The sequence below is a fragment of the Prionailurus viverrinus genome, chromosome C1 (assembly GCF_022837055.1).
Source record: "Prionailurus viverrinus isolate Anna chromosome C1, UM_Priviv_1.0, whole genome shotgun sequence".
In the NCBI taxonomy this organism is placed as follows: domain Eukaryota; kingdom Metazoa; phylum Chordata; class Mammalia; order Carnivora; family Felidae; genus Prionailurus; species Prionailurus viverrinus.
The window spans coordinates 177,418,295-177,444,794 of NC_062568.1; the positions used below are offsets into that span (position 1 = coordinate 177,418,295).

At 44.2% G+C, this 26,500-nt stretch overlaps 3 protein-coding genes across 7 annotated transcripts in view; 2 read left to right on the top strand and 1 right to left on the bottom strand.

Moving 5' to 3' along the window:
* The window catches only part of EFCAB14 (EF-hand calcium binding domain 14), a 39,284-nt gene extending 23,623 nt beyond the window's left edge, over positions 1–15,661 (top strand). The window contains exons 6-11 of one of the 2 annotated variants that reach the window (XM_047870114.1): positions 1,642–1,746; positions 2,714–2,905; positions 4,649–4,735; positions 7,525–7,636; positions 8,640–8,765; positions 12,172–15,661. In XM_047870114.1, the coding sequence (XP_047726070.1) occupies positions 1,642–1,746; positions 2,714–2,905; positions 4,649–4,735; positions 7,525–7,636; positions 8,640–8,765; positions 12,172–12,347 (798 nt within the window). In that variant the 3' untranslated portion in view covers positions 12,348–15,661. The remainder of the gene's footprint in view (positions 1–1,641; positions 1,747–2,713; positions 2,906–4,648; positions 4,736–7,524; positions 7,637–8,639; positions 8,766–12,171) is intronic. The other variant, XM_047870115.1, reaches the window with a different exon arrangement.
* Positions 15,662–17,844: 2,183 nt separating this feature from the next.
* Positions 17,845–19,305, bottom strand: TEX38 (testis expressed 38). Of its 3 annotated transcripts, none has more exons than XM_047872446.1 (2): positions 19,225–19,305; positions 17,845–18,593 (listed from the first exon to the last, which is right to left on the bottom strand). In XM_047872446.1, exons 1-2 carry the CDS (start codon positions 19,259–19,261, stop codon positions 17,986–17,988), a joined length of 645 nt encoding a protein of 214 aa, XP_047728402.1. In that variant the 5' UTR covers positions 19,262–19,305; the 3' UTR covers positions 17,845–17,985. The 3 variants fall into 3 exon arrangements, with proteins under 3 accessions (XP_047728402.1, XP_047728404.1, XP_047728403.1); XM_047872448.1 differs by having other exon boundaries at positions 17,845–18,514; positions 19,225–19,301; XM_047872447.1 differs by having other exon boundaries at positions 17,845–18,514; positions 19,164–19,276.
* A 4,106-nt stretch (positions 19,306–23,411) lies between these two features.
* The window catches only part of ATPAF1 (ATP synthase mitochondrial F1 complex assembly factor 1), a 28,536-nt gene continuing 25,447 nt past the window's right edge, over positions 23,412–26,500 (top strand). Inside the window, exon 1 of one of the 2 annotated variants that reach the window (XM_047872051.1) lies at positions 23,412–23,798. In XM_047872051.1, the coding sequence (XP_047728007.1) occupies positions 23,476–23,798 (323 nt within the window). In that variant the 5' untranslated portion in view covers positions 23,412–23,475. The remainder of the gene's footprint in view (positions 23,799–26,500) is intronic. The other variant, XM_047872050.1, reaches the window with a different exon arrangement.

Sequence of the window (26,500 nt, forward strand, 5' to 3'; positions counted from 1 at the left end):
GCAGCCATACATGTGACTTCGGCCTGTACCACATGAAACAGAAGAATACCCCCATCCCACTGAGCCCAGTCAACCCACAGAACCATGGGAAATAATAAATTGTTGTTTTAAGCCACAGAGCTTGGGGATGATATGTTATGCAGCAGCAGATAACTGAGACAGAAGCAAACCCCTGCAGTGCTCAAGAATTGTTTCCAGATGGCTCTTAGTGTTGTGCAGGTGTAAGCTATCTGCAATCATTCAGAGGCCTTAATTCATCACCTAGTGGGTACTCTGCTCCATGAAAGATTTATGAAGGGTGAAAAAGATGGCACAACCTTTGCTGTCTTGCTGGGGAGATGAGTTATATGTACATAAGATTAGGACTATTCAAGAAACACAAAGATTCCCTAGATTCTCCACTAATTTCTAGGTCTATCGCACATGCTCTTCTCAAGCTTTGGAGTTTCGAGTTTAAACCAGGAAGTTTGTACCAAGGAGACCTGGGCTATATTAGAGCTCTAGAAAGGGGGGTTTTTCATTTCTTCAAAACAAGAACTCCTCACTGTTATTTAATGGGGCTGACCCAGAGGAAAAAGCATTGACCTGGTGTTCAGGCACTCTGGATTCTAGTTCCAACTCTGCTGCTGAGTGGGAGATTCATAATAATAAAGACCCCTAATTTAGCAATTCTTTTATTACTATTATTTTAATATCTGGAACATTTTCTCAAAGTAATTAAATATGTTCCAAAATAACTTTTTTCCTAACTCAAAAATTCATGCTTTAGAGAACCATGGAGTTTTTTTCTCCCACCTCTCTTACTTTTTCTTTATTGTGCCTTTTATTTCTTATAAAAGGGTTGATAAATATCTAGGATTTCAGGGAAAACAATTTATTTCCCCCAGTTGCATTCTATTATAATTAAATCTGCCTCTTTTAAACTTCCATAGTTGCCTGTGGTAATCCCTCCATTGGCACATTATATACTGAATTAAGTCATAGGTACAGACTCTGAAAGATTAAGGCGTGCAAAGTTTTTCCACTAGAGGGGAAAAGTGTATATAAACGTGTTACACTTCACCCTCTTCAGAGAGAGACCTGAGCAGTGGGAAGGGGATGGGAAAGGAAGGGTAACCTTCAGACATAAATCTTGGCATGTGCTGTTAAAACTGAAAAACTAACTGTGGTGCGTGATTGGTTGTTGTATTCAATGCCCAAGGCCAGTGGTTACACAACTGGCTGCTCTTTGAATGTACAAACCTCTTTAGTCCTGGGGAAATGATGACACTAGCCAAGTTCGGACTGAGTTCTCAGGCCCCTGGGACGTTACAGTGATTCTACAGTTTCTCTGAGAGTACAGGTAATAGAGGCAAGGAGGACTGGTGTCTGGGGAGTTCATTCCATTCAGAGATGGAGAAACACTGGGAGGGTCTCAGTTCCCTGAGGTGTCTGGGTGCTGCTGATCCAGTCCACCCTTCAGGCTGGCATCCCCAAAAGTACCTGGTGCCCTCAGGGCCTAGCACAAGACTGGTCACACTATAGGCTCCTGGGAACTAATTGTTGATTAATCATGGATACCTCCTTTGGGAAGCTAGAAGGTTTTGGGACCATCCTAGATGGTAATTACTTGCCTATACGAACCTCTATTCCTGTAAACAGAATCAGCACTTCTTGAAAGAGAACAGTGGAAGCAACCAGAGCAGTCCATCACCTTCAGCTACATCAGAAGTTGACAATAAAACCCACAGTGAGAATTTGAAACAGGTACTTTTTTGTCTCTAGCTTAACTCCCTGTGCCCACAGTGAACTCTGAGGGCCGCTTGAGTAGTTGGGCTCCATGTTGTGGCGCCTCATCCCATGCATATATTTGCCTGCCTGAGAGCTGAGCAGAAAGCAATGTGCGTTGCTGTCTTAGGAGTCTAAGATGTCATCCTGACTCTTCTTTGGCACTCTGCTTTTTTTCCCTGCATGTCCGTCAGTAGAGTAAATTCCTTTTCACATCTTAAAAGGCATAGAAGAGCCAGATTATCCTGAAACTGTTTATGAAAAATAGTGATCTGAGCAAGTTAACATTTCTAAACTGTTAGAAAGCATTTTAGATGCTTTCTGAGACTAAAGACAAGAAGAGGAAAAAGGTTATTGAGTTCAGAATCACATGAAAGAGAATAAAGGAAATCTTCACTAAGAATTCCTGTCCTGAGTTTAATGCCCTCTAAAACCTATAGTCATCATTCCTTTTTAAGTAGCAATCAGTACTAGAGGATGTCAATAAAAATAATTGAATCTTGTACTAAATAATGCACTACTTGTTATGGTTTTGCTACATGAGCCAATTCAGTAATTGGTATTGTTCCTAAGGTAGTTTTGTTCTGACAAATTAGGTTAATGGGCGTTTCAGTTAATAACCCAGCAAGCTTTCCCGCCAGCAGGTGAGGTAAACATTGGGCAATCAATTCCCAAGCTCTCAGCTTTCTGGGACCAGAGAGTGAATCATGTAGTTAGTTCCCTTTCCTCCTCCTGTCTAGCTGAGGTCAAACAACTCCAGAGGGAGTAAACTCAGAGCAATTGAGAGTGGAAGGACAAAGCCAAGACAGACAATCGATGGTCTAAACCAGGAAAAGGAGTTTACTTCGGTCACGTGACATGGTAATGGTTGTTTAGTGCTGCTGGCCTGCTTGTCTAGTGTATGTCTTTTAGTTGGATTCCACAGTTTGATTTATTTCCACTCCAGGATATCCTGTACCTTCACAACTCTTTAGAGGAGGTAAACAGTGCCCTAGTGGGGTACCACAGACAGAACGATCTTAAACTCAAGAGAATGAATGAGACAGTCAGGAACCTTACCCAGAGAGTCAACTGGATAGAAACAGATCTGGTTGCTATGAGCAAGGTAGAAAAGCAAGCGAACCTGTCCCTCAGCATGGTAAGCCATTTCGGGTCTTTTGTGATATGTTCTGTGTTGCCGTGTGTTTTGTCTGCACGTGGATGACACTCCACAGACCTTTCAGATGCAGTCTCCTGGCATATTTGAGAGGCTACACCTGTGTGCTGTGCTTCATCCTGCCTCCTTTAATCTCCACACTAGCTCTGTGATGTGAATGGCACAGGCATAGTTAGCCCTGATCTGGAAAGAGAGATGTAGAGGGGGTTCAGTTGCTTGCCACGGCTTCACCACAAGCTGATGGCAGAAATGACAAACCGCCTATTGTGTTACCAGTGACCCATCTGGTAGAGAAGCTCTGGCACATGTTTCCAAGGGAGATCTCCTTGCTCTTTTTTAAGTTGTTAGGGGTGGGAACAATGACAGTGACAATAAGTGAAGAATCTTTTGCCATTTCTTCAAGCCTGAACTTGGCTTTTCAGATTTATCCTGCTTTGTCTGCATGTTAGGGGGATCCTTTGCCATATAATGTGAGAAAGCCATTTAAAACAGACCAGGTCAGACCAGCTCCTCAACTTGAGAGATCATTGAGTCCATCCTCCCATTTTACATGAGGAAACAGTGACCTGAGTCATTGGTGCTGGCAGACCATGTGGTTTACTGGTTTTCATGGTATTGTTAATAAAATGTGTTTTTTTCTATATTGTCCTGGGATCCATGTGGATTGCTTTTTATTATATGTGCTGCCGAAGCGAGCACTGGATTGCTTTTTAATAGCTGCAGGCCCCACCCTTAAAGATTTCGTACAACAAAGACACAGGCATATGTAAAGAAATGGAAACCTAAAACAGGGAATTGTAGCATAAATTCAAGGAAGCAGCAAAGCTAGAAGCAAGCCCACAAGTAAAGTTGAACTCCAGCACCCGGCAGGCAGGGTTTGAACTGACTCTGCCGCAGTGGAGCCTTGGTGGCTTGCCTGGCATGGCTTGGAGCGTGGAGTCAGAAGACCTGTCCCCACTCCTGCTTTACAAGGGCATGGATTTACTACAAAGCCGTGAGGATTAAAGGAGCCTTGTTTTATTTTACTTATTTATTTTTTAATGTTTTTATTTTTGAGAGGGAGAGGCAGAGGGAGAGAGAGAGAGAGAGAGAGAAAGAGAGAGAGAGAGAGAGAGAGAGAGAGAGAGAGAGAATCCCAACCAGGCAGTATGTGTCAGTGCATAGCCTGACACGGGGCTCAACTCATGAACTGTGAGATCATGACTTGAGCCAAAATCAAGAGTCGGACATTTAAAACTGACTTAGCCACCCAGGCGCCCTAAAGGAGCCTTATTTTAAAAAGCCCCTTTGAACTCAACTAAACTAAGTAGGGGCTAGGAATTTGGGGTGGTTTGATGAGTGTTGGGCCTTGAAGGTTTTCAAGGCTAATTGTGAGAATTTGCTGCCCCAGACTCCCCGTACAGTCCCTCCCCCTCCACTTTATTTTTCTCCAGAAGAAGAAATCGTTAATAGCACCGTCTGTCCTGCTGTTTTCTTCCAACAGCGTCATGCCTAGCCTGGCTCTGGGTATATAAGTCCCCTCACCTTCTGTACTTTAGAAGTATGAAAGTTTGTGAAGCTACGGTTTCAGCTTTGTGTCTCAGCTGCCTTTCTCCCCCTCTGCTTCTCCTATTGGTATTTCTGTTGAAAGTGTCCTGAGAACCTTTCAGTTTGACTACTTTGTTTCAAATGTGCTAGATGTTTAAGTTTTAATGTTTGCCTTTAATCTTGTTTTTACCTTTTAAGATGGATGATAGAGCCACCACTCTAAAAAGAGAGTCCTTGCATCAAATGACCAACAGAACGGATACATTAAAAACCCAGAGCATAAAGGTAAATTACAGGGGGCTTCTTTTGAAGTAAGAATAATGCATCAGCATCTTTGTGCTTTTGAGGGGTGTCTGGCTGGTTCAGTCGGTACAATGTACAATTCTTGATCTCAGGGTGGTGAGTTCGAGCCCTGTGTTGGGGGTAGAGATTACTTAAAAAGAAAAGACACAACAGCATCTTTGTGCATTTGAGCAACTGTTTCTTTCTCGAAAGGAGCACATTGGTCTCGGTTGCTGAGACTTCAAGACAGAGTAATTAATAAATTAGTATATGAGTGAATAGGTGAATACTTTATCAGGCACCTACCCTGTGCCAAGCCCTTTTTGAGGAGCTGGGGTGACCGCAGTGAGCAGGATAGACATGTGATCCTTATTCTGATGGAACTCAAAGTCCATCAGTCAGAAAATCATTACTACATAATTGAACAGATAATTACTGTGAGTATGATACCTGCTACAAAGGAAAATTACAGGGTATGATGAGAGTGTTAACAGAGGTCAGGAAAGCTTCCCTAAGGAAATTACTTTTAAGCTATGACAGTAGGTTATCTGTACTAACAACAGAGAACAGAGGCATAGATCATCTAAAACTCTTGTCTAACCTAAACATTATTTTTAGATTGCAGTCTCAGTACTTACATAGTCCATTTAAACTTCAGCCAGTTCCTTTCACCTTGTACCTTCCTGTTTTGTTTTGTTTTGAAGTTCTTCCCTGACATACTGTCAAGATAAGACAATCTGTGATATGCTTTGATATCCCAGGAAATAAAGTTTATTAACATTCTCTGTGATTAGAGTATTGTTTAATACTATAAGATCTGGGCTATAAAGTAAAAGCCAGGAAGATTGTGGCTAAGTGGCTAAAATACCACCTCAGATGCATATTGTGTGTGAGAAGCTCAAGGATATGAGGTTCAGAGGAAATGAACTTGGAAATGAACCATAGGACAGGCAGTTTTCAATGTAATACTTTGTATCTATATTTGTTCTTCCTTAACTATTGCCCAGATATATTAAGATTTTAATACTTTGTGATCTCGGCTTTTGTTGCATTTTCTAACTACTTCTATAAAAAATAAATAAAAATACCTCACCTGGGGAATGACAAGAAAAATTGAAGATCCAGATACAAATGTTGAACACAAAGTAACAGGTGGTTACTGATGGAAGCTAGTGATTTTAGCAGCGGTTCATATTTTAACAGTAAACGTCAGAATCAAACAAACATCAGAATCATGCACATTTTTTGTCTAAATTTCCTGGTTTTGCTTTCAGACTCTATGTTTTTAACTGTCATCCCAATGTATTGGTCCCTCTGTCCTACTTAATTTACACATCCTAACCAGATATAATTTCTCTTTAATTTCTTCATAAATTCCTCAAGTATTTAGTACCTAGTTTTAGTCATCTGTGTCCATATATTAGCCCCTTAATAAGCCCGAGTGATCTTCTATATGGTAACTATTAGAGTAGAAATGAAGGTCAGAGAAATAATTGAATTAAAAAAAAAAAAAACAAAACAGGTAATGAGTTGGTGTTCTGACAGAACACATGATCAGGACCTTTCACACTAGCCTAAGCAGTTAGAAATGCCTAATAAGCCTTTGGCGCCTGGGTGGCTCAGTCAGTTGAGCATCCGACTCTTGATTTTCGCTCAGATCACGATCCCAAGGTCATGGGATCAAGCCTTGTGTCAGTCTCCATGCTGTGCATGAAGCCTGTTTAAGATTCTCTCGCTCTCTCTCTTTTCCTCTCCCTCTCCTCTTCTCCCCTCTCCCCTGCTATGCTTTTTCTCTCTCTTTTAAATTAAAAAAAAAAAAAAATTTTTAAAGCCTAAGCCTCATAGAAACCAGACTTCTCTCTTTTTATAATTAAATATATTTTTTGTATGCCACTCTGGATCATCCTGGAAATGAGGAAAGGGTGTAGGGAAAAACTTTTTTAATTTTTTTTTAACATTTATTTATTTTTGAGACAGAGAGAGACAGAGCATGAATGGGGGAGGGTCAGAGAGAGAGGGAGACACAGAATCTGAAACAGGCTCCAAGCTCTGAGCTGTCAGCACAGAGCCCGACGCCGGGCTCGAACTCATGGACCGCGAGATCATGACCTGAGCTGAAGTTGGGTGCTTAACCGACTGAGCCACCCAGGCGCCCCTGGAAAATCTTTTTTAAAAGATGTAAGTAAGTCAAACTTGGAATTAGAAATTTTACAGCTCTCCTACAGCTCCTCCTGCTCCTACAGCTCCTGCCACCACTTGAACCCTCGGGTGGGGGAGAGGGGGACAAAGAAAAGCCAGGGTTTGTTGCCTTTTTTTCTTTTTTTTTTTTTTTAAGGTGATAAGAGCATAAAACTCTACCTAAAGTTATCTAGTCACAAGGTAAAGTAAGATATTCAGGAAAATTATTTAGTGTGAAATAGCTCCTAGAAAATAATATCTACTCATTTAGGAAATGGGTGTTACATGGGCACCTGAGCAAGGGTACATTTCCTTTACTGCTGACACACGCCTGCCTTCCGCCATCAGCCAAACATTCACAGTGGATCTCACATTGCCTGTCGCATAATGTCCCCTAATGGTCTAGTCTCAAATCCAGCTAGGCCCTCATCAACTCTGAGTACCAAAGGTATCTCTAGTATTTGTTGATTCATTCCTTCATTACCTTTAATAGGGAACCTACTGGAAGTCAAGCACTTCCTGCTAAATAGGCTCTGGGAACATAACGAAGAATAGGAAGAATCAGGTAAGGTCTTCTCTCCACCCTAAGCCTCTGTGGTCTTTATTTTGGACAGAAAGAAGATAGTCCAGATTCTCAAGTATCCAAGCTCAGAGAGAGACTGCAGCTGATCAGTGCTCTCACAAACAAGCCTGAGAGCAACAGGCCACCAGACACCACCGACAAAGGTGAGATACTCAGGGCTGGCTTCTGCATGTCTCACGTAGGCTTGGGCAGCTCGCCTCCCACACAGGGAGTGGGGACAGGTGTTCTAGCAGGACTGATCAGACCGAGGGAATGATGCCTGAATGCACCGAGATGAAGATGATACACTTTGGTTTCATTTAGGAAAAACCATTTTGTACATGATTTGTATTCCAGTCTATTAAGGAAAGAATGGGTAATGTTTAGCTTGAAATAGACTTCTCCATGCTGTCTGCATCCAATTATGGGCAAAAATGTAACTGTCATAGTATATATTAAACCAGCCCTATATGTTGTTTACGGAAGTCTTTTCATTACTCTAAGTGCATAAAATTTACTTAAAAATAAATATTAGTCCTTCTGAAAAACCATTAGCAAATAATGATGGGATCATTGAGTTGGAAAGGCCCTTGGCTTTAGGGAGGGACATACCTAATCAATATTAGCAGATGCCTCAAGGACATAACTAAAGCACTGGACTGGATTGGCTTTGGCCCCTACCCTCCACAAATATTTTTCATTTTGGGGAAAACATTACATCCTCTCTTACTCTCTTTTGGGTAGGGGAACAGTCTACAATGGGAGGCCTTGTCCTAACATCATGCTACATAATTGTGTGACAGCCCTCTTTCAGCACCAGCTGATCTGGTGGCACATACCCCACATCAGACTTACGGTATGGCTCCTAGGATATCAGGCATCCAATGCTATTCTCACTTGGCAGCTTAAACTCTTAGCATCTAAACCTATGTAAAGCTAACTTGTACTAGAAGAGCTTCCCATGGGACCACAGCTTAAACCTTAATGTTATAGGGTACTGTATGATCTTCACTTACCCACACAACGTATCTCAATCCATGCCTTTAACTTCACACAGTCACTGTGCTACTTGGTATGTATGTAATTACCCTAAAAGGTGACCTTTAGTACTGGTTTATTTTGGTGTCAGGTTTGATAATACTATAAAACAATATATGTTTGTTACAGAGCAAGTACAGAGTTTCACATCAAAGCCATCAGCATTGCCAAAATCTCCACCGTCTTATGGAGATCACATTGAGAAAACTGCCCAGCTAAGACCTATTGCCCTACCAGGAATTTCTAGCATCAAAGGTAAATGCTTAGGGGCGCCTGGGTGGCCCAGTCGGTTGAGCTTCCGACTTCAGCTCAGGTCATGATCTCACAGCTCATGAGTTCAAGCCCCACGTAGGGCTCTGTGCTGACAGCTTGGAGCCTGGAGCCTGCTTCCAATTCTGTCTCCCTCTCTCTATGCCCCTAACCCAGTCGCATTCTGTCTCTGTCTCTCTCCAAAATAAGCATTAAAAAAAATTTTTTTTTAAAAAGGTAAATGTTTATACCATGGAATAATAGGGGAAATGTTCAAAGCTATAAATTTTTAATTTTTTTAACTTATAAGAAAAAAAATTATAATTCTTTTATATATAATTATATATAATTATATAATTATAATTAACATTGAGTACTTTCTGTGAGCCAGATACTTGGTATGATATGCATTATATTATATATTATTATTATATAATATATATATTATATAATACTCTGAACAATCCTGGGAACATAAATATTCATGTATTCTACCCATTTTATTGGTAGGGAAACTGCCTAAGTCCACACAGCAAGTATCAGACTAAAGCAAAATTCACACCAAGACAGCCTGACACCCAAGTTTGCACTCTCAACCAATGCACTGTAGAGTCTTCATTCATTCAGTGAGTGCCTAATTAGACCCAGTGCTAAGCAGTAAAAATACAGTGTAAGACATGATCTCACTTTCCTCAAGGATGTGACAGTCTAGTGGAGAAGGCAAACAAGCAACCATAATACCCTGAGATAGCAAATACTGTTTGCTAAGGCCCTCTAAAAAATGAGGGGTCCTCTGGCTGAACACCAGCAAGATAAACAGTAGGAAGGATATGATTCACAGAAAAACCATGTTTGCCTTGCTTCCAGCAGTGTGTGCTATCCTTCGTGGTGATGTTTAGAGTCTCCTGATTTTGCATTCGCTAACTGCTTGGAAAATCACCCATTCCTGTCCACCTACATTTGTCTGGCTCTCCACCTTAACTTAGATACCATTCCACCAGAAAACATTTTCTTACCTCCCAGGACTGGATTAGGTTCTTCCTGTGTATGCTCTTTTATAATATCTTATGTTTGCCCCTGTGTAACACATGTCACTGTGTTGTAATTTCCTGGGGAGATAGAAAATTGGCTTTACTCCCAGCCCCTAGCATAATGCCTGGTACACGTGAATATTTGTTACGTGAATGAGTTATCTACAGCCTACAATTAATGTGTAAAGCATAGAAGACTTAAATTTCTATTGCCATATAAATGCATTACTTTTTCATCTTATCTCCAAGTTTTTTTCTTTCTGTTTTCTGGGGAGACAGAAGAATGCTAAATTGTGTTTACTGGCAACACAAGTGCCTTCTCCCACTTTGCATTTATTACATCAAGAATTGATGAGAATGCATGGAGGAAAGACTGATAGAGCAGATTGAGAAATAGCCATCTTAACATTTATACTTCAATCCTTAACATTGGCCTCAGATACTTTGGATGACTACACTTTTGGAATCACCCAAAGCAGCAATAGGATTTTTATTTCAATACTGCTACCAAGTGCATAGCACATTTTATAAACTCACGCCCTGTATAGAGACACACACAAAACACATTTTCCAGCTAGCCACTTGGTGGCAGCCATTGAGAACAAGTGTCCCACCTGCTTTTCTGGCTGTCAGAGCTTTTGAGACTCTTGAGCTGCTTTGCTGGGGCTGTCTCAGGAGTGAAAGCAGGGCCTTCAGAAGCTTGTCTGCAAAACTCCTTGATGGACTGCACCTTGCACTGCTTCCCCCGCTTTAGGCCGTTTCTGTTCTTCCTGAGTACCAAACAGCAAGAGGCCTATAGAATCTACAGGTGGAGCTGGCTACATGAAGAGAGGAAAGAGATTTAGGAAGACTTTTAAGGAAACCTAAGCCTCATGACTGTCTCTTGATATTAGAGACTAAATCTACTAAGTCATTCTGTGGGGACACAATCAAGTCCTTTTAAAATATTATGTGAATAACCGGCCCTCCTACGTGTTCATTATGGGGCCCTTGAGAAAATACCAGAAGAGACCATTGATGGAAACTCTCCGATCCTATTGGCTCAAATAATATCTTAGAACTAAAAAAGAAGCTACAGATCAACTGGTGATAGTGCTGTCTCTTAGCTGGGAGAGAGAGAGAGCACATGTGCCTGATGCTTTATACTATATATATCACTTTGAAGAGATCTGTAGCCTTCTGGTTCTTTTTTTTTTTAATTGACATATAAGTCATAGTATCATAGTATTCACCCTTTTAAAATGTATAATCCACATTGTACAACCATCACCATTATCTAATTCCCCAGAAGAAATCCTGTACCCGTTAAACACTCACTCTCTATTCCCCCACTCCAAGCCCCTGGCAACCACTAATCTTTCAACCAAAATCTTTGGATTTGCCTGTGCTGGTGTTTCATATAAATGGAATCATAGGATCCATGGCCTTGTATATGCTTCTTTCACTTAGCCTGTTTTCAGGGTTCATCATATTGTAGCATGTAGCAGTATTTCATTCCTTTATATGGCTGAATAATATTCCATTATATGGATAATACTACATTTTATCCATTCATCAGCTAATGGACATTTGGATTGTTTCTGCCTTCTGGCTATTAGGAATAATGCAGCTGTGAATATTCACGTACAAGTTTTTGTATGGGCATATGTTTTCATTTCTTTTGAGTATATACCTAGGAATGGAATTGTTGGATCATACGGTAATTCTGTTTAACTAACAATATGCTATAGTCTGTTTTACAGGCTCAGCTCCTACCATTAGCTCTTGAGGCTTCTGCAGTCCTTTTTACCCGTCCAACATAAGAATAAAATCTGGAAAATCTAAAAGGAAGGCCTTGGGGAGAAAGCCCAGCCCACTCATTTCTCCTGTGATTATCTGTCACTGCTTCTGTTTTGGAAGGATAGTGCCATTCAGTAATTCTTCTCATTCGTAAAGGATCAAGAATCATCTTTCTGATTTAGTGAGATACTGAACTTTATCTTTTGGAAACAGAGTCTGCAAAATAGCCTTTCTTTTAGTGCTTTGCATTCAGTTGAGGCTGCTTGTTAAACTGTTAAGTAAATTTGGGGCACTTGGGTAGTTCAGTCAGTTAAGTGTCTGACTCTTGATTTCGGCTCAGGTCATGTTCTCACGGTTCATGAGTCCAAGTCCCTCATCAGGCTCTGTGCTGATAGTGAAGGGCCTGTTTGGGATCCTCTCTCCACCCCCCCTTGCTTTCTGACCCTCTCCTACACACACACGCCTGCGCGCACATACGCTTTCTCTCAAAAATAAGTAAACTTTAAAATAAACTAATTAATTAAAATAAATAAATAAATAAACTTTTAAGTAAATTTAGCTATATGTGTAGACATACACATTATGTAATTCCTTTTTAACAGATCTTCAGGATTTATTCCACAAGACTGGCCAGGACATGGATGGAAAGCTGACCTACCAGGAAATCTGGAACTCCTTAGGTTCTGCCGTGCCAGGACTAGAGACTTTGAAAGAGTTTGATTCTGATGGCGATGGAAGATATTCATTCCTGGAGCTAAGGGTAGCTTTAGGTGTCTAGTCTCATCAGGCATATTTTAGAAATGCTATACACCCAGGACTACCTAATATCTACTCACCTAACAAGAACAACTGTTTTACTTACCAATCAATCCTCCAGTCCTCCAAACTACTGTAGCAGACACATTGTCACCTTTTAACTTGTTTGAAAAAGCTATAAAATTATTTTTTTAAAAAAAGGCCATTTTACTTATGTGATATTCAGAAATCTCTGATTTCCTAAAACCAGTAAGATCTTAATTTAAAAATTGCCAGAAAAAAGTCAAGCTCTCTTTTTTCCCACTTTCCTTTTTTTTTTTTTTTTTTTTTTTTTTTTTTTTTTTTTTTTTTTAGGGAAGGAAACCTTATCTTTTAAAACTGGAAAATGTGTATATAGAGAGAATAAGCCACCTTTTATATTTCACATAAATTTGCCTTAAATTAGCTGCACTTTATACAGACTCAGAAAATGTCTTTCCTTTAAAAGGTAGACCTTTTCTGTTTGTAAATATTTAAAATGAAAGAAAGAATTGTGCATATTTTGTGGGAAGTAGGAAGAATGGTTTGAAACAGGATGTGAACAAATGACTTGTTATTAAAAATCGCTGATCTGGTAACTTTGGAAAGTATGTCCATGTCTCCTTTAGGTGCTGCCATGGGGTTTGGCATGGAAGCTGGAGGAATAGATTTGGGGAGGTGAGGTGACACTGTAGCACAGTGCTGCCCCCAGGCTCAGGAAAATAAGATTCTGGCTCTTTGTTCCTGTCCCCTCAGCTAATCCCAACCTCTGAACCAGAGAAGTCTCGTTGGGGGTTTTTTCTCACTTTTAATCCTATTTCAGTGTTGATGAGCATAAAAAGTTATCCCGTGGGGAGCTACATTTTCCCCACTGAGTGAGCTAGATTATCTTCACCCACCCACCGAAGTCCATCCTCAAGCCAGAGCTGACTGCCACCTCTGATGCGGTCTCCCTTCTGAGGGGCAGGGCAGCACTTTCACTCACTATCACAGCCTGGCTACCCAGGAGGAGCCTTAGAGGATAGCTTTGCCCCTCCTTTTGACCCAGGAAGCTCCTTGAGGTTTTACCTGAAGGCTTTTGCCAAGAAGAACCTCCTACGTTCCTCTATGGCCTGAAACCAGAGAAGTTGTGAAATGCAGCACATGAAATCCTGTTAGGTCCCTACCAGTTGTCAGCTCAGAAGTGGCTACAGGGGTTCTGTCCAGAGGATGCCAAACCACGTGGAGCTGGCCTGGACCAGGCGCTTCACTTGATGGCCTCAAGTTTCTTCAGATCTCATAACAAGCAAGTGCAATACTTCTCCCTTTAAATATTTCTGTAGGCCCCCAGAAAAGTAGGAAAGGTCCCCAGACCGGAAGGAATTACATCTGTGTGTATGCTGTGCTGTTCGTAGAAGCAGGCTTTGGGCAACACAAAAGGAAAAACTTAACTGGCCGTAGGCCACGTCAGGGAGAAACTACAGGTTTCATGGCATAGACTTCTTTAGTAGAGCTCATTTCTATTTTAACTTTATCCAAGTTGCCCTGTTACCCGTGGATGCAGTCGCACACTCTTAAACATTTTAGGGCTGGGTTTTTTCTTTATATGATGTTCAGTTTAGTGTTGGCTAACCTTGATTTTTTTTTTTCTCTGAAAGTATTAAAGTTTAGTTAAAGCAAGATGAAGTCTTTTCCCATGAATGTGTCTGCTTACCTCATAATGGCTTGTGCTTCTTTCTGTCTTTTGAAAAAAACAAAAAAACTCCCTTGCCCATCTGAGCTATTTCACTTTCTTGGAAAGGTTAAAATATAGTATAAAATTAGCCTGGCACTTTAGGTACCTTGAAGATAACTCTTTTTCTTCTGGCTGCCTTCCATGCCCACCCCCTTTTTAAATATATATACCCTTACAGATTTTGTAACAACCAAATAAAATTCTAGCAATAAATTGAATTATACTGCTATATTTGTATATACTGTACCATAAATAGTATGTCTGTACCTGGAAGGTATTTTTTTGAGAACTGATTTATATGAAATATACTTGAGGGTAATGTAGCTTGTCCTTTTTAGTTTCAAATTCTTATTCATAGGCAGATACTTTGAGGACACCTTAACTCTTTGTTGCCTGTACTTTTCTTTTGTACCAGATAGCTATACCTGGAGAAGTCAGTTTTGTTTTCCAGTTGATCACCTGTCCGTCCCTCCTCCAGCTTATCTGGCTAGCTAGCATTGTCCAAGGGCCAGCTGTATGTACCTCTTCCCTACCAAACTGGCGGAGGTGTTTCTGCTTCACTCGCAGATGAATCCCTTTGCCATAACTGCTGCCCTGTCTCCCAGACTGAAGCAGGGCATGTTGAACTCTTTTGTTCCAGGTTGAGCAGATTCATTGGCTTAAGAGTTTTATAAGCCACTCACTCAGTGTTAATTTGGGAGTTTTATTTGTAAGTGGTCTTAACTTCTCCAACCTGGGACTTCTGAGCTGTAGTCAAGCCTTTCCTGCCTCATCTCAGGGGAAGATTGGGTTTTGGTTTTTGTTTCAAATACTTTTACCTTTTCACTCTGGCAGTGCCTACTGCTGCTGCTTTCCTAAGTTACCCAAAGCACTGCTTCTTGGCCCCTTTTTTTTCTTTTGCCTTACTATCTGGGATAATGTTTACTTAGAGAGCCTCCCTATAAATCAGAGAACCAAAAAGGTATTCTAGGAAGAGAAGAATCAAAGGAATAGAGAACCTGGCTTAGGGGTGACTGTAGTGTCATTTTACAGGCAGAGAGGGACCTGGCATTTCGGAATGTGTCTGATACAGCAAAGCTGAAGAGGACACCCTTCACCTGCCACCAACAACTTTTCCTTCCATTGGTGTTTCCTCACTTTATGTTGCTTTGCTGGACGTAACCCTGTTGCCCCCTACTCCTACTGCGCCAGTCTTGCTCGTCACAGTTGAAGACTTTGACGGTGATGGGCTCATACTCATAATGGCCTGCTGTTGAGTTGTTTTTAGTGGCAGCTTTTGTTTGCTACACACCTCATTGGCTTATGAACACCAGCTAGATGTGGTTCCTTCTTTCATATCCAAACCAGAACACATTTGGGTATTCCTGAGACTTAATACAGAGTGTGTATTGTTTGTTATACGAACCTAACCTACCTTGTTGTTTTCTCATATTAAGAAATGTAAATCTACTTTGCTTTAGTGGAGCTATTTTGGTACTGTATAAGCAATTTCGGTTCTATTTAGGGAGTGAATTCAAGGTCTCTATGACTTAAGCTTTGCTTATTTCATATAGGTAATACAGCTATTTTAATTTATCTAAATAAAACATTTCCTTTTTCTCCCACTGTGTCTGTGACTAAAGGTCCCCCTCTCCTCCGACCTTCAATTACTAAGGAAAAAACCTTTGATCCTTATATAGACTCCCTCCTTCCAAAAACAAAAACTAACAGATGGGAAAGAGTCTGCTTTAAGAACTGCAGAATCTGGGGGCGCCTGGGTGGCGCAGTCGGTTAAGCGTCCGACTTCAGTCAGGTCATGATCTCGCGGTCTGTGAGTTCGAGCCCCGCGTCGGGCTCTGGGCTGATGGCTCAGAGCCTGGAGCCTGTTTCTGATTCTGTGTCTCCCTCTCTCTCTGCCCTTCCCCCGTTCATGCTCTGTCTCTCTCTGTCCCCAAAATAAATAAACGTTGAAAAAAAATTTAAAAAAAAAAAAAAAAAAAAAAGAACTGCAGAATCTGCCCTAAAAGTGAAGGCTGCTGCTTAGGCATCTGCAGTGTTGAAGAGGGTGGGGCAAGGGAAGAGTGAGTCCCTTCCCCTCTCTGTATCAACCAAGCTCCACTTAGGTCTCCATTGGTGTTTTGTGTTTGGGGTTTTTTTGGTTCTTGGGAGTTGCTTTTGTAAGATTCAGTGGAAGAGCATATTTACAAGGAATGTTCCACTGCCTTCTAAAGGGGTAGGGGATGGTGGGAGAAATCCATTCCAAGAGAGTGGTCATATAGAGGCTGGGGCTTTTTCATACACTGAGAAAAATTAGCTCTGCGTGTTTGCTAGGGTTCTGGGATTTCACACACAGAAGCAAACATACACAATCGGTGGCCTTTCCCTTCAGGAAGACTACAGAAAGCTTACCTCATTTACAGTTATGGTGAGATGATGTCTTCATGCCTAAAGTGAAGGGGAAATTTTATATCCTGGGGGAGAGCTGGGGTTTCTTATCTTTAAAGTGGGACCAGGGCACCTGGGTAGCTCAGTCAGTTAAGCGTCCAACTTCAGCTCAGGTGATGATCTCACGGTCTGTGAGTTCGAGCCCCATGTCAGGCTCTGTGATGACAGCTCGGAGCCTGGAGCCTGCTACTGATTCTGTGTCTCCCTCTCTCTCTGCCCCTCCCCCACTCACACTCTGTCTTTCTCTCTCAAAAAAAAAAAAAAAAAAAAAACCAAACATTAAAAAAAAATAAAAAGTAAATAAAGTCAGACCTCATAGCCAGTATTCTCTTTGTCTCTTCTTTTAGGATTGTTTCCAAAATGTACAAAAATATCCCCATGTAGTGGATATTTACTTTTGGAGGGTCCATGGATGCGTTTGAGAAACATTTTAAAAAGAAGAAAAAAAGGAGGGGTGCCTGGGTGGCTCAGTCGGTTGAGCATCCAACTTCAGCTCAGGTCATGATCTCATGGTTCATGAGTTGGAGCCCTGCATTGCACTTGCTGCATTGCACAGAGCCCGCTTCGGATCATCTGTCCACCCCCCACTCACACTCTCTCAAAAATAAACATTAAAAAAACTTTTTTTTTAAGATTAAAAAAAAAGTACACTGTGTGTAATTTTAGGGGGTTCGATGACCAGTCCTCCTAAGCCAATCCATGGACCAAGTTAATTACACCCTACAGACACACACACAATCATTTGCCAAGTGTTTTCTAACGAGACTTACCATTAGGGAAGGGACACTATGGGGGATGCTGAGAAGACCAAGAACTTTGATGCCAGGAAGATGGAAATTTGAGACCTGGCTCTGCAGCATAAAAACGATATGGCAGACGCCCTTGGAACCTGTCTCTTCCTTTGTAAGAGGAGGATTGTGGTGTCCATTTGGCAGTTTTCTTGTATCAGACATAATGCAGAGACACCCATAACTCAGTGCATCATCAATGTTAACAAAGAATGCAATTCAGCCAGCAATGCAGTGTGGCTCGTGGATCTCATGATGACTTGTCTGTGACATGACCATGACCACTGTGAATCGCCATAGCTCATGCACCCTCAGCAGCTATCACTCTTGGGGCAGCTGTGCTTAATGTCACACAGAACAGCAGTGCCTTTGGATACCTAGCCCAGGGCCTGGCATGCATTTTTGGTCTCAAATACTGAATAGAAGGATGTTGAGCTCCATTGTGTCTCCCCACAGCCAACCCTCCTGTTCCCATTTATGAAGGTCCCATTGGTGACCTTCAGCTAGGTTTGCAAAGTGCCCCCATCAGACAGGGGAAGGACACTGCCCTCCTAAGGACAAATAAGACACAAGGGAGCCTTGGACTTTTTTTAGTCTTTCATAATGTGACATCCAGATGAGTTCTGGTCTGTGTGTCAATACCACCTCCCCGAGGTTCGGTCCATTTTCCTGCTCTGCCCATAATACTTCCAGCTCCCACCCTCAGTGAGAGGTGGCTATAATTCTGAGGCAAAAGCCTTGGCACTGAAGCAGTGGTCTTCATGGACCATCGTGGGGAGGGAATGGAAGTGGACATTCCTTTCAGGACAGGTGTCCAAAGGGTAGGAGACCGAGTGGTTCAGCATTGGGGGCAGGTTGCACAGGGAAGGGGCAAAGGGCACCTCCTGAAAGATGGGCACCAGGAGTGGGGAGCTGGTCCGGGACTGCAGCACTGGGGAAGGTAAAGCCTGCCCGGGGACCAGCTGCAGTGCAGGTTGCGTGGGGGCAGGGGCCTCCACCTTGGGGCTGCTGTCTTGGGCAACAGAGCTCCTGCTCCCAGGGACGTCCAGTTCCCACAGAGGATCTGAATTCTGGACCTCAGTCTCGGTCTTGGTGACAGCAGGGGGAGGGCCCGTGTTGACAGTTGTGTTCATGCCATAATGCCGACGCTTGTTAATCCAGTACAACAGGGGGCTGTAGGTGAACGTGGCGGCTCTCATCACCTTCACCCACTCCTGGGCACGCTCTTCTCGTCGCAAGTTCTTCCTCCAGTGCAGAAAGAGAATGCAGCCACCGGTTACCACAGAACACAGCCCCAGGAATCCAAAGTACAATGAGACCCATACTAAGGCAATAAGAAAGAAAAAGAGGCAAGCTGGCTGATAGCTCTAATTGGGGCCTGAGCTGTTTCCCATTCTTTCCCTTAACCCTTTCATCAATTATCCCATCCACTTAACCACTCTCCGTTCCTCCCTTCCCTCATTGACTTGTCTCATCATTCTCTTATTTAGTCAATGCTAGATTTCCAGGGAGGTTAAGAGGCCATCTTTAGTCCTTTACAGATAAGGAAAGTTAGGTCTAGAGGGGGCATGACCTGCCCAGGCTTGGTCAAGCCTCTGATTCACCATCCTGGCCCCATCCAATCCATCAGATTGAGAAGCCTTACCAAAGGCAAGGCCCATCAAGGAAGTAAAAGTTTATCAGTTGACAAGGACATAGGTATCCCATCCCATTCCACCATACCCTTACCCATTCAGCTGTGATAGCCCTAGGGTATTCATAGAACCCTCCTCTGGTTCCGCAGAGAAACGTGATCTCTGCCCTCAATCCTTAGTTTTCTAGAGGAAACTATATCCTAACTGCTTGGCACACCTCCAGGCAGGCAGCCACCACCCCATCCATGTAAAACGTTTACCCTGGGTGCCTGCTCTGAGCTAAGGCACAAAGCAAGGGGCAGGAACTGAAGGGGCATTTACCACCAGGGAGGCTCAGGTCCTCCCGCTGGGAATCCATAATTTCGAGCCCTGGTACCCAGCTGATGGCTCTGGGGAGAGGGAACTCACCTACCCATCTGCCTAGCCAATAGGAGTCCCTGTAATGCTCAGCCCCATTGTTCCCTAAAGGTGAGGTCACTGAGTTCTGAGCATTAAACATTCTAGGGGCAGGGCTTGTGAAGCCTTGGGTAAACGAAGGAAAGGACTCTATCCAATGGTGTCCTTATAGGCATAGTGTGTCTCTACTTCCAGGGACTGATCCACCCACTGAATTGTCTGTCTCCCACCCCTTACGGTGAAGACAGGACCCCAGGAAAGGGACCCAGGTCTCTCAAGGGTCTATCCATGTTGCTGGGCTTTAAGAAACAGTTGATGGATACCTGTCGAAACCTGTTCAAGGGAACTAAGTGATCAACACCTCAGTCCTTGACTCTTACAATCTTTTGTTTAGTTACCTTCCTTCAACAAGTGTTAGCCAATCTTTCCTGAGCATCAGGCCCTGTAGGAGCTCCCCACCATCTGGCCCTACATCTTTTTCCAGCCTCACCTTCCTCCCTATCCTTTACATACCTTCCCCTCTGACCAGGCCAGACTCTTGAACAGACCCTGCCTATTCACATCTCTGGACTTTTGCTCATAATGCTCCTCCACCTAGGAGTGCCCTCCCCACTTCCCCCCGACTGAACACCCACTTACATTTCAAGGCTCAGCTTAGCCCCCCAACTCTGTGACAGTTGTTTCTGTTGGCTTCCCAGAATCCCATCATCTCCAGTTTGAAGGGACTTTGACAGCTGCTACTCCAACTCCTGTCAGATGCTTGAGGCCTGGAGGTAGACCTCTTCTACCCAGCAGCCAGTGCTTCAGGACTCACCTGAATCAGGGACTTGCCACACCTCCTGTGGCAGCTCACTCAGAAAGCCCTTCCCTAAATGAAGCCCAAGTCAGCCTCCCTGCAGGCACAACCCTGGGCCTAGCTCAGCTTCTTGGCACCATTCAATTCCTTCTTTCTAGTCCCCTAGCCTGTGACTATTCAGCACAGATTTCCCTCCAGGTTCCACTTGCCCTTGGCTCTCCTATCTCACTCACTCCTGCTTTTCATTGTCTTTGCTGATTGCTTCTCTTTTCCCTGATCTCTCAATGTCAATGTGCCCCAGGGCTTGGTCTTCAGCCTTCTATGTATATTCATTCCCTCTGTGATCTCATCCAGACTGTGGTTTTAAATATTATACATGCACTGACTGACAACTCACACTTTATTTATATCCAGCCCAAACTGCTCCCCAGGACTTTGAACTCATTCACCTAACAGCCTGGTTGACATGCCTACCATTACGGGGATTAAGTCTATTACGTTATCTCAAACTAACATGCCCCCCAAACTTCTGATCATCCAGCCTCCAAAACCTACCCCAGACTTCCTCCTCTCCATAAATGGCAACTCTGTCCTTCCAGTTGTTCAGACCAAGAGCCTGTAAGTCACCCTGGACTCCTTTTATTCTCTTGTGGCCACATTCGCTCCATGAGCACAATCATTAGGCCTTGCCTTCAACACACATCCAGAATGTAACCACTGTCCCATCACTATCACTTCTTTCTAAGCACTGCCCTCCCCCACTTTGAGTACTGGTCTCCCTGTAGGGTGACCAGCCATCCCCATTTGCCCTGGACTGAGGACGTTTCCAGAACAGCAGATTTTTGACACTAAAAACAGGAAAGTCTCAGGCAAACTAGGACAAATTGGTCACCTTTGGGAGAACTTCCATCCTTGCTGCAGCACCCCCACCCCACTGCCACCCACCACAACATGCCCTGTATTTCACCAGCAACCGGAAAGAGGCTTTTAAAAACTAGATTTAAAAAAAAAAAAAGTAGAGCATGTTACTTCTCTGCTCAAAACCTACATTGACTCTCCATCATACTCAGAATAAACAGTCCTCGGGGCGCCTGGGTGGCTCAGTCGGTTGAGCGTCCGACCTCAGCTCAGGTCACGATCTCGCGGTCCGTGAGTTCGAGCCCCGCGTCAGGCTCTGGGCTGATGGCTCGGAGCCTGGAGCCTGTTTCCCATTCTGTGTCTCCCTCTCTCTCTGCCCCTCCCCCGTTCATGCTCTGTCTCTCTCTGTCTCAAAAATAAATAAATGTTAAAAAAAAAATTTTTAAAAAAAAAGAATAAACAGTCCTCAACCAAGGTCTACAGAGCCCTAAGTGATCTAACTACCCCTTCCCATACCTCTTCACATAAGAACCTCCTTGGTGTTCCAAAAGTAGGGCAGGTATGCTCCTGCATCGAGGCCTTTACACTTACTGTTCCCTTTATCTGGAAGGTTCTTCTCCCAGATATCCAGATAGATGATTCCCTCATTTCCATCAACTCTCCGCACAAATGTCCCCTTATCTCTATCTCTCTTACCCTGTTTTGTTTTTCTTCATAGAATGTATCATCACCTAACATTACAGTTGACCCTTGAACAATATGGGGGTTAGGGACAACAATCCCCTGCACAGTTGAAAGTCCATGTGCAACTTTTGACTCCCCCCAAACTTTACTAATAGCCTACTGTTGACCAGAAGCCCTACCAATAACATCAATAGATTAACACATATTTTGTGTATACAATATATGCCATATTCTTACACATAAAGTAAGCTAAAGAAAATGTTAAGGAAATCATAAAAGAAAACACATTTACAGCGTTGTAAAAAATCCACGTGTAAGTGGATCTGCACAATTCAAACCCGTGTCGTTCAAGGGTGAACCGTTTATTTTTTGTCTCTTACCCCACTAGAATGTAAGCTCCATGAATAAGTGTAAACAAGGAAATAACTACCTAAGAATTTCAGATAGAATTGCTATGAAGAGAATAAAATAAGGTAGTGGGATAAAGAATATAAAGGGATAGGGGGCATCAAGAAAAGTCCCTTTGAGGTGCTGACTTGTAAACTGAGCCATAAATGATGAGGAGGGAGCCTCATGCAGATCCAAGCAGAGGGATCAGCCAGTTCAAGGATCCTGACGCAGGTATAGGTCAGCACACTTGAAGGACTTACTAATCTCAGAGTCTACCACACTACTTCCAGCACAGGTCGGGGCCCAGGGCCAATCTCCACGAGTATAGGTTAGCCTGAGAAGAGGTGAAGATCCTGTCCCTGCCCCAGAGGAATCCACCATTCAGGAAGGGTTTCTACCAGGTAAGACCCAGACAGGAAGGACTTCCATGAAGACAAATTGATCAGTGCCATTGTAGGAGGCTTGTTCCAGGGCCCTGTGCTGGGAGCGGGACACAGAGATGTTGATGTCACTGTCCATGATCTCAGGAGCTCTCACTTGGTTCAAGGGGATGAAGAAGACTGTGGTGGAGTACCTGGGTGGTTCAATCGGTTAAGTGTCCCACTCTTGATCTCAAGTCAGGATCTCATGGTTTGTGAGATGGAGTCTAGCATTGGGCTCTTCACTGACAGTGGGAAGCCTGCTTGGAATTCTCTCTCTCCTTCTCTCTCTGTCCCCCCACCCTTGTTCATACACACACTCTCTCAAAATAAATAAATAAACTTTAAAAAAGATGGTATTGGGTCAAGAGAGAGGAAAGAAAGAACATTCCAAGCATCAAAAGCAGCCAAAATAAAGACTTGTCAGGGACAGACCCAGGTGTCTCTTTAGGGAGGAGGGTAGTTCAGTTTGGCTGGCGCTCAAAGTGGATGTCAGGAAGCAGAGGGAGACAAGGCTTCGGAGGCAGCCGGCATCTTGCAAAGAGTTCAGTCCTTGGGTAGAACTTAGACAAGTTCTCTTAATGACCCTCAGCCTCAGTTTCTTCATTGGTAAAATGAGGAAAAAGCCTGCCTCACAGGGTATGAAGCAGTTAGTGTCCTGCACACAGAAACACCCAGTAGAGAAGCTGTTAGTGTGATTCTAGTTGATGAAAGGGCCTTGGATGCTGAAGGACAACTACTGCGGCGAATGCCAAGAGAATCTGAGAGGGAGCAATCTCCGTGAGGACCAGCAGCAGGTCCGAGCGGCTTTAAGAAGAGACTTGGAGCGCACAGACTGCTGGACCCGAGCGGGAGGGCGTGGAGGCCAGCGGGCTCGAGGGAGGAGGCGGGCCGTGGCGCTCCGAGCGGCGGGCAGAGCGGCGAGCTCCCTCCTCCCCGCTGCGCCTCACCTCGCCCTCTCCGGGGCCCGGAACCTTGCGCGCGCGGAACCTCGGTGCCGGAGCCGGGGCACGGCAGACCCGGAACGCGATGGAGCCGGCGCGCGGGCCGCGGGCTGAGGCCGACGCGCACGAGGAGGAGGAGGCGGGGGCGGCAATGGCTGCCGTGGTGGCGGCGGCCGGTGGCACGGGCCCCGCCGTGCTGCAGGTGGCCGGTCTGTACCGGGGCCTGTGCGCGGTGCGTAGCCGCGCTCTAGGACTGGGGCTCGTGTCCCCCGCGCAGCTGCGTGTGTTCCCGGTGCGCCGCGGCTCGGGCCGGCCGGCGGGGGGTGCCGACGGCAGCGGAGCCGGGACCGAGCTCGAGGCCAACCCCTTCTACGACCGCTACCGGGACAAGATCCAGCAGCTGCGCAGGTGCGGGCGCCGGCCGGCCGGCGGCGGGCTGGGAGGGGCGGCGCGCGGCCCGCGTTTCTGGTGGATCCGACGCCCTTGGTGCTTAGAACAGCCCTGCGATGCGGGCCCGGTTGCTGTCACTACTCTATAGATGATGCGTCTGGGCTCAGAGAAGCAAGGTCACTTGCTAACATCGCACAGCTAGGGTCAGAGCTGAGAGTCTCTGCAAAGTCCTCGCTCTTCCCCCAGTTGTCTGTCTCTGTGCTCTAGTTCTCAAAATGCGGAGGTGGAATCCTGTGTCAGACCTTATGAAGTAGGCAGTTCCAAGAGACCTGCCCTCATTATAGAAATGGGAACGTGGAGCCTTTCATAGAAGGGACTTGACTTGCTCAAGGCCACATATTGATTCACTGGGGCCTGGCCTAGAACTGGGGTTCCCAGGTTTCTAGCTACAGCCCTGACTACAAGGAAAGGAGGTTGGGGGAGGGAGCAGGGCGTCAAAGACTAATGGTGTGGCAGAGAATCAGCGTCAGAGATCTGGCAGAGGTCACACAGCTGGTTGGGATTCATCTGTCTTGGAATCCAGGATTCCTAACACTTCTTCTCAGCTTCCAGATAAAAGGACTTGGAGATCAAGAGGCTTAAGGTGGGTGTAAGGGGACCAAGGGAGGGTCTGAAGAGTTTAAGTGGGAAGAACTGAAGGAGATCAAAGATGAAAATTAAAGGGGCTTGGGAGAGAATTTGGCAGGGTAGGCAGGCAGTTGGTTTGGGAAACCAAAGACTGAGTACTATTAACTTTTTTGAGTTCTGTCTCACCTCTACTTCCATGGCCTTAATTTATTCCTCCGTCATCTCCTGGACTCTTGCAGTCATCCACCAGCTAGTCTTCACCACTTCCACCCCAGTCCAGCTCACTGCTGCTATTGTGATCTGTCTTCTCTTTTTGAAAAAAATGACAGAATAAAGGAATGAGAATTTTTGCTCTCTTTTCAGCAATGTTCATATATACTCAAGAATTTCTCATCTTTAAAACCTTTCCTTGACCTACATTCCCCTCCAGTCTTTTCTCATTGATCCCTTTCACAAGCAGGCAGGCAGGCAGGCATCTTAGCAGAGTTGTCTACTCATACCCTGAATACTTCACAGCTCCCATTCATTCTTACTCATGAACCAATGAATGGCAGGTTTTATTCTTCTTCCCCACTAGATCATTCCCATCAATATTTACACATACTGACATCTCCTAAAGAGTGAGCTTTCCAAAGCACCCACACTGACTCTGGGTAATGTCCATATTCTGTAGTGTTCCACACAAGGTTCTCACGCTGTAGTATCTGTCAGTCTCTCTATACTCACGAAAACCTGGGCTCTTGTAGCACCAGCCCCAGGTTTGGTTTGAGCCAATAGCAGGACAAGGCTGTGTGCCCTGCTGACCCCTTCCAGCCTAGTATCTGGATTTTGCATCATACTCTGCTTTGGTGAATTGGGAGGATATGATCTAGCTCCAGACCCACTATATCTAGAGTGTGGACAAATTCCAGAGAGCAGGTTGATAGTGAGGAAATATTCACAAATTACTATATAAAGAAGGGCCAAAAGAACTAAGGCAAGTTTAACCTAGAGAAAAATTTAGAGGGTGACATAATAGTAATTTTCAAGTACTCAGATAAAAAGAATTAGACATTTTTTTTTCTTGTTCCTAAGAGTGAGAGATACAGATAGATTTAGGCTCAGATGTTTTAATAATAAAAGATGTCCAAGGTGGGAGTGCACAGACTCCAATGTCTGGGCTGCTCCTCACTCACTCTACCCACTCACCGTAGCAGACCCAGGTACAGCTGTGGATGCTTGCAGCACTTACCCTGGTCCTGGCATTTGCAGTCCCAGCTGGGTGGGTGCCACATCCCACAGGACAGGACTGCTGGACTGACTGTGTACTAAGTTGCTGCTCTGATGTGGAGGGGAGGAAGACGATCTGCCCATGTAATGGCAATGAAGGGAGTGGTGTTCCTCTGGAATGGAAGAATGGAGTGTTATGGAAGAGGAGTCCCATACAATGCCTTGACCGGGAAGGACTTCACCAGAGTGGTGATCACGATGCCCTTGGATCCTGCAGACCTCACCTATGACAGGTCTCATGGCCCAGGAGCTGGAATCCCTATATGAGGTCTTCTCCAAAGTGTACAGTGGCAAATATCACCTTGTTGCCTACACAGCCTGGAGACTTCTTAACAAGGATGTCAGCCCCAACATAGCCTGAAGACTAGCTTCATTTTGACACAAAGGACAAGTTCTGCTATTCCATCTGCAGGAGCAAGGTCTTGGGAGAGAATCAGGGAGATACTCAGATACTAAATCTTCTGCAAAATAGGCTGCCTAAAGCCTCTGAATCATCTGCATCTGAATAAACAAGTATTTAACCTGGGAGTGGGGGAAAGAGGATGTCCAAGAACTAAATGTGTTCAAGTAACAGTGTTTAAGTAAAAACATCTACTAGGAGTGCTATTAGACTCCGGCCTGAGTAGGACAACCAAGCAAGATGACTTCAAAGTCCCCTTCCCATCTTGAGGACTGAATTCCAAGGATGTAGAGTATAAGTACCTGAGGGACCAAGCTCTGCATCACCCTAGGAAATATCCTGCAGGAGAAGAATCGTACACAGGCCCCTTGAGGATTAACAGTTGTTAAATAACTGGATATCTTTGTCCACTTTCTTGATTTGT

What these genes read in the sequence shown, in the direction of transcription:
- TEX38 (XM_047872446.1), bottom strand. Translation starts at nt 19,261, where the DNA reads ATGGATTCCCAGCGGGAGGACCTGAGCCTCCCTGGTG. An exon ending in GGACCTGAGCCTCCCTGGTG is followed by an intron (nt 18,594 to 19,224) that starts GTAAATGCCCCT and finishes TTATTGCCTTAG; the next exon opens with TATGGGTCTCATTGTACTTT.